Below are 7,652 nucleotides of genomic sequence, written 5' to 3' on the forward strand. Positions count from 1 at the left end.
TGGCACACACAAATAATCAAAGCATTCTTTAAAAAGCACATTTATAAATAAAATATATTATGAAATCTGTGTTTAACTATAAACCTTCATGCAGCTTGAACAGGACATGGGGGTGATGCAGATTAAAATGCATATGCCTAGTCTTCATTTGGCATGGTGATAACACATTTCATGTCATGGCCATAGCCAGGATTTATTTTAGGAGAGGTAGGCATTGGGGGGGGGGGCAGAACCAAATTATCTTCAATGCAAATGGTCAGTTAGTTATTTTTATTTATTTACTTGATGGGGCAGCTGCCCCCCTGGCTATGCCCATGTTTCATGTTAACATTTGGATAAAATAGATTTGTTTTTTAAATCACTTTCACAAGCCTACCTTGATTTAGTGCCTCTTAACTAAATACTCTGAAAAAAAATGACCAAACCCTTCAGACCAAATACTGTACCTATATTTGATAAGCAATGCCTCATTGCAGAAGGAGCAGTCACAATACAAGAGACCCCGGCAATTTCACTGTTAATCTGGCCTCTGTGGTTACTGGGCGCTGAGCTCACAGTCTGATGTCATTGCTGTAACTTGAGCCTTCAGCGTTGCTTTAAGGTTTTGCTCAGAATTGCCTTTAAATAGCCCTGCCCAGACTGAGAGTTCTCTGCAGGAGCTCCAGGGAAAGACTCCAAGGCAAATCCCGTTGCTGCCTCTGACATCTGCGAAAGCAACGAGGAACCCTCAGGTGGGCAGCATGTCCAGCTCCTTGCGGGTGAGTCCTTCTGTCCACGGCTATCGATTTGACACGGCCTTGCGCAAGAAAGCGGTGGCCGACATCTTTGAAAGCCTGGATCAAGAATCACTGCAGAAGCTCTTCAGGGACTCAGGGGACCAGAAAGCAGAGGAAAGGGCCAAGATCATCCTGGCCACCGACCAGGACCTGGATGAGAAAGCAAGGTCGCTCATGGCTTTGAAGCAGAGGACAAGAGAGAAACTCTTCCAGTTCCTGAAGTTTGGGAAATACACCATCAAAGTCCACTGAAGCTCCTTTAAAAGAGAGGACGGGATGAAAGGAGCAAAGTTATTCAGCCAGACTCCTCACTTTTGAACAAGAGCACCTCCAGCTGCTTTGAAACTGGTGTGGCAAGAGATGCTGGCAACATCAGTCAGGGGGATTCAGCCCCATTTTTGCACACTTCAAAGTTCACAGCAAAAGACTTCCTTGGTTGACTCAAACTTGCATGCTGGAGTGAGTAAGGGAATCGGCCTGTGAACAACTGAGAAATCCAGCCACAAGTCACGGGGATGGAGCAGGCGGTGAAACAGTCACTGGTTCAGACTCAACTTTTCCTGGCTAATGAGAGACTAGATTATTTTCCTTCTTAGCTGTCTGTTTGGCAATGTGTCCTGACACTTCTTTATTGAATGTGCAAAGCCTTCCATAAGCCAGAAGAGCTCCCTGCTTTCTTCTGGAACAGGGAAAAGGGAATGGGGAATGATCAGTAACTGCCCGTTTGCTTTTGTTGAAAAGACACACCATCTTAGTGTTTAAAGTACGTGCTTTCTTTTGTTTACGTGCAGTTCACAGAGCAAACTTTGTTTCAGGATGCATGAAGCAACTCTGTTAGTCTTACAATGAGTTTTACAAGCAGAAGTGGGTTGTTCAACTAATTGCACGAAATATGTTTTTGTTGTTGTTTTTGTTTAAATGTAAAGTTTTGTCCTGAACTGATTGAACAGACTTAAATTCTCTTTGGAACATTGAGTTCTTTTTTTGCATCAATGGCATTTTTTACCTTTTTTTACTTTTTGTAAAGAATTTAACTGGCAACCAGCTATGGTGATATTTTATAATAATGCTGTAAGTAATGCTCCCATTGATTTATTGCACATTCAGAGCAAATAAATTATAAAGTTGGTATAAGTGCTCATGGCTTGAAATGCTTTACTGCAACCAAAAATAGGGATGGCATATCCATGGCACCTACATTCTCCGCCCCCTTTTTACTTACTCCCTCAACTGTTGTCCATGCTTGCTAGGGGTGATGAATGCTAAAGTCTCACAATATCTGGAGGGTCACAGGTTTCCCATCTAGGACCAGGGCTTAATCCTAGAATTTATTTACAGTGCTAGGGCTCAGCTCTGAAATACTGTGTAGAACAGAGCTAGGAGTGCCTCTGAACATGTGCAAAGCACATTCTGTTTACTATTGAGAAGCATCAGGAACTTTAGTGCACCAGAGGTTAGGGGTAAAAGTTTCTAGTTTGCAGACTCTTCCAGGTGACCATGCATTCAGGTAATTGGCCCCAGAGGCAGAATTTTATCAGTGGATCTTTTCAGCTTTTATTGTACAAAGTACCGTAGTTAATGTAGTATCTACCTGCCACCCCAATCTCTAAGTGCTGAGGGTTTCCAGAGGTTCCAGCTACTTACTCAGGGCCTGGTTCCCTTAGAATGAGGCACAGGGGAGACCTCAGTGTCTCTGGGATATATGGTTTATTTGCACATATGTACAACTTGAGCCTACAATGGAGGGGCTTTAACCAGCATTAACTGGTGTGTTAAAGGTCTTGTTTCTCCCATAGCCACAGTCTAGGATTCAAACAGAAATCAAGCACGGTTCTCACTGTCTGGCTTCTGCCTGCAGCCTGTTTCCAGCTATCACACACAACTCTAGCTTTTTGTATTTCTCATTCCCAGCCAGGCGAGGAAGGGGGCACACCCGTTTGCCCTCTGGCACAGAGCAACCTCCTTTGTTGTACAGTGGTACTTCGGGTTAAGAACTTAATTTGTTCTGGAGGTCCGTTCTTAACCTGAAACTGTTCTTAACCTGAAGCACCACTTTAGCTGATGGGGCCTCCTGCTGCCGCGGCACGATTTCTGTTCTCTCTTTTTTTAAAATAATTTTTATTCATTTAAAAACATTTATATTGTCATACATTTTACAAATTTCTATCTCTTATACAATCTTTTGGACTTCCATCAGCTCCTCTTCCGTCTTTATAGTTTCTCCTGCATTTCTTAAATTTATATTACCTTTTAAAATCATAACCAGTATCAACCTTTTCATTCAATAAGGCAATAATTCAAATTATTCCCCTTACAAAACTTCCTGCAAACCTACAAATGTAATCAGACACGATTTCTGTTCTCATCCTGAAGCAAAGTTCTTAACCTATTTCTGGGTTAGCAGAGTTTGTAACCTTAAGCGTCTGTAACCTGAAGCATCTGTAACGAGATACCACTGTACTAAGGACCATACACCATACCGGGGTCAGCAAACTTTTTCTGCAGGGGGCCGGGCTATATTTTGAAAAAACAACCCCCCACCGACTCTCCCCTCCCTTCTCCACAGCACCGGATGAGCCCCAGTGGCTGCTTACTAGTGCCTTGCGAGCAGCAGGGGCTGGCGGTAGTGGCGGTGGAGGAATGATGAGTGGCGCAAAAGGGCTGGCTCTGGAGAGGGGCTGCTGTGCTTTAAATGGCGCTCAGCCAACCTCGGCTCCTGTGCCTTGCGAGCGGCAGGGGCTGGCGGCGGCAGAGGGACGATGAGTGGTGCGAAAGGGCCAGCTCCAGAGAGGGGCTGCTTAAAATGGCGCTCAGCCAACCACGGCTCAACAAAGCCCAGCCCCCTTCCTCCTCTAGGCAGGGCAGGAAGAAGCCAGGAGGAGGGAGGGAGGAGGCGCTGCCGTGGCGTGTGTGTGTGTGTGTGTGTGTGTGTGTCATAGCCCGAATGATCAGAATCCCCAAGCCGATCCACACGGTGAATCCTGGACCATCCGCGGGCTGGATCCAGAAGGCAATTGGGCTGGATCCGGCCCTCGGGCCTTAGTTTGCCGACCCATGCACTATACACCATACCTAGGGAGTACTTAGGTGGCTACTACGACCCTTATCTCACAAACAAACCTGCCTGCCTAGCTCCTCGATTAGATTTTAACCCTTACTTGATCCAGGACCCCCACTCAATGCACAACAATGCTTTTATTAGGACCAACCTGTATATGTGAGCTTTTGGGTTACAAAGGACTATTATTGAGGAAGTTACCCTCAAAACTTAATCTAATTCATAGAATAATAGAGCTGGAAGGGACCACAAGGATCATCTAGTCCAACCCCCTGTAATGCAGTTATCTTTTGCCCCATGTGGGGCTCAAACCCATGATCCTGAGATTAAGATTCTTGTGTTCTACCAACTGAGCTATCTCTCATTCTTTTTTCTTTTGGGGACCGTTTAACAGTGTACATAACTAGTTTTTGCCACTAATCATACCTGAAACAGAGAGAGATTTTTCACACTTTACGTGGCAGCAAACCCAGCTTTGGAAGTTAAATGTATGCTTGACTGGGAGTCCATATCCTCCAACATTTCCAAACATAATAGGGACATGCTTGTGACATCCCTCTTCTCATGCCAAGGATCACCCCACCCCCACCCCTGTTGCTATCTTCTCTGCTGTATATTGAGTCCACGTATGCTGTAAGAGCCTTTCTCGCACTGATTTAAAAGATAAGTGCATGGGTGTTCTTCAGGTTAAACATATGCTAAGGGGAGATGATTTCCTACAGTACTGTATATTATCAGTAGAAGTGAGTGAGATTCTCTCTCCCCCCCCTAAAATTTTTTTTTTGGTTTTTACAAGATTATAAACAAACACACAAGACAAACAAAAATAACAAACATAAATCATAGCCTTATTGAAAATTACAGTTATTAACTTTGTTAAATGACTTCCTCGCTTCCCCTTGGTTGAATTTCATTGCATGTCCTTGTAACGGTTTTCCAAATCCCAATTTTTTGAAATTTAACTTAAACATTATCTTCTCCTTATAAACATATTAATTTATCACTTAACATAAATAAAATCCTAAGCCCATTAAGTATCTGCAAGCTATTTCCGGTTAGTTTAACTTAACAAATTTAACTAAATAATCATTAAATTTATTCCATTCTTCCTGATATTCCTCCTCCTTCTGGTCGCGGACTCTTCCGGTCAGGTCGGCTAGCTCCGAAAAATCCATCATCTTCATCTGCCATTCTTCTACTGTTGGTAATTCTTGGGTTTTCCACTTTTTAGCTAACAAAATACGAGCAGCAGTTGTGACATACAAAAATAATTTAACATCTTTATTTGGCAATTCCAAGCCTGTTATTTCAAGAAGAAAGCCCTCTGGTTTCTTTATAAATGTATATTTCAACATTTTTTTCAATTCATTATAAATCTTTTCCCAGAAGTCTTTCACCTTGGGAAAGGTCCACCACATATGATAAAACGTTCCTTCCTTTTCTTTACATTTCCAACATATATTGTCACAATTATGATATATCTTTGCTAATTTTACAGGAGTCAAATACCATCTATACATCATCTTCATTATATTTTCCTTTAACAAAGTACATGCGGTGAGCTTGACCCCTTACTTCCACAAACTTTCCCAGTCTTCAAACATTATATTATGTCCTACATCTCTTGCCCAATCTACCATCACAGATTTAACTTGTTCATCTTTTGTATGCCACTCCAACAAAAGCATTTTAGATAAATTTTTACCTTTAGTATCCCACAACTCCGTCTCCAACTTGGATTTTTCAAAAGCAAAACCATTTTTCTTATCCAGTTTATACAATTCGTTAATCTGGTGGTAATGTAGCCAATTTAGCTTATCTTTAACTTGCTCAAATGGTTTTAATTTGTAACCTTCTTCTTCCTCTATTAATAAATCATAATATCTCAACCATTTGGTATCCATATTTAATTTTTTCTGGGCCTTTGCCTCCATTCGTGAGAGCCATCTGGGCGTCTTTCTTTCTAAAAGATCTTTGTATTTTATCCAAACATTATACAACGATTTCCTAATTACATGGTTTTTAAATGCTTTATGGGCTTTTACCTTGTCATACCATAAATATGCATGCCAACCAAGCACGTTATCAAATCCCTCCAAATCTAATAGATCTGTATGTTCTAATTGCATCCATTCTTTAATCCAACAAAGTGCAGCAGCTTCAAAATAGATTTTTAAATCTGGCAGGGAGAATCCCCCTCTTTCTTTAGAATCCGTAAGTAATTTATATTTAATTCTGGGTTTCCTCCCCTGCCAGATAAATCTAGAGAGTGCTTTTTGCCATTCTTTAAAGCATTTCGCATTATCTATAACTGGGAGGGCTTGAAACAAGAAGAGCATCTTTGGCAGCACATTCATCTTAATCACAGAAATCCGGCCCATTAATGACAATTTTAGGTTTGACCATACCTCTAATTCTCTTTTAATTTCATTCCATAATTTCTCATAGTTATTGTGATGGGACGATGAGCTGCTTGTGTGTAAAATCCAAGTCCCTCAGAGTTTGGTCAAGTTTGCAAACCTCTGTCTGTAACGGAGCCCCTTAAACATGGCTCCGTCAGTCGCTGGCAGATTCCGACAGTGGTTGCTTTCGGAATCGCTTCCAACATAAAAGCTCCTTAACGGAAACACGTCTTCTGGACTCTCTGCGTGACAGTTTCCGGCGAGGAGTGGGTGTCCCTACAGGAGGTCCTGAAACCTCCCCACTGTCTTCGCTGGAAGTGTCTCTGAGCCATCCCTCCAGCTTACTTTCCCTCAGCTCACCTCCTCTCCCCCTACTGGTTCCCTCTTCAGCTGCTGAGTCTCTCCCAACCTGTGTGAGCCCTTTCACCTCCCTTCCTTCCGATGGCAGTTCCCTGACATCCACCTCCCCTCCAGGGCTCCCTTCACCCCCTCCCGCCCCCTCCTCTACGGGCGGTGAGGAGGCAAAACCCCGGAATGAACTTCCTTCATCTTCCGATGTCTCGAACACTTCTCTCCACCTGTTGCGGTTCCTGGTCTCGAAGTACTCCTCCTCCTCAGAGTCCATCTCCCCTTCCCCTTCCGAGTCCGGGAATCCTTCCAACTCCTCCTCCTCATCGGTGGTCCCAAAGTATTCCCTCCGGAACCTCTCCACAGGCTGAGGTTTCCTTGGGAACCTTTGATGGAACGTTTCTATCAATACCTCGTCATTGATATCTTCTGCCATTACCCAAGTGTTTTCTGACTCCGGTTCTCCTTCCCACGCTACCAAATACGCCACCTGATCCCCCTTCCACCTGGCGTCGAGGATTTCTGCCACATGGCTGCTGCATTCCCTTTCTTCTATGACCGGTCCCCGAGTGGCCATCCCTTCTCGTCCCCCCTCATACGGTGACAGTAACGACCTGTGAAATACTGGGTGCAGTTTCATGTGGTTGGGTAACCGGAGCCTGAAAGCCACTGGGTTGACCTGTTGAATGACCTCAAAGGAACCCAATCTCCTGGGTCTTAATTTCTTACAACCTCCTTTGAACGGCAACCCTTGGGTTGACAGCCACACCCTATCTCCCACCCTTATGGTTTCACCTTCCCTTCGGTTCTTGTCTGCCTGCCTCTTGTATTCTTCCTTCGCCCTTTCTAAGTTGAGTTGGAGCTGACGATGGATTGCTTCCATTTCTTCTACAAAATGCTCGGCTGCCGGGACGCTCCATCTCTCCCCTTCTCCCCCTGGGAAAGCCCTGGGATGACACCCATAATTAGCCAAGAAGGGGCTCATCCCTGTGGACACATTCTCGGCATTGTTGTAGGCAAATTCCGCCAGCGCCAACTTTTCTACCCAGTCATTCTCTCTGTCATTGA

At 43.8% G+C, this 7,652-nt stretch overlaps 1 protein-coding gene across 1 annotated transcript; it reads left to right on the top strand.

The window, feature by feature from the left end:
* The first annotated feature begins 604 nt into the window (after positions 1-604).
* LOC308469067 (transcriptional and immune response regulator-like) lies at positions 605-1,910 on the top strand. Its single transcript, XM_081024385.1, has one exon. The coding sequence runs from the start codon at positions 741-743 to the stop codon at positions 1,026-1,028; it is 288 nt and encodes a 95-aa protein (XP_080880511.1). The 5' UTR covers positions 605-740; the 3' UTR covers positions 1,029-1,910.
* The last annotated feature ends 5,742 nt before the right edge of the window (positions 1,911-7,652 follow it).

This window comes from Podarcis pityusensis, assembly GCF_964106645.2.
Source record: "Podarcis pityusensis genome assembly, contig: HAP1_SCAFFOLD_179, whole genome shotgun sequence".
Classification (NCBI taxonomy): Eukaryota; Metazoa; Chordata; class Lepidosauria; order Squamata; family Lacertidae; genus Podarcis; species Podarcis pityusensis.

Coding starts and splice junctions, on each gene's coding strand:
- LOC308469067 (XM_081024385.1), top strand. CDS start 741: ATGTCCAGCTCCTTGCGGGTGAGTCCTTCTGTCCACGGCTATCGATTT.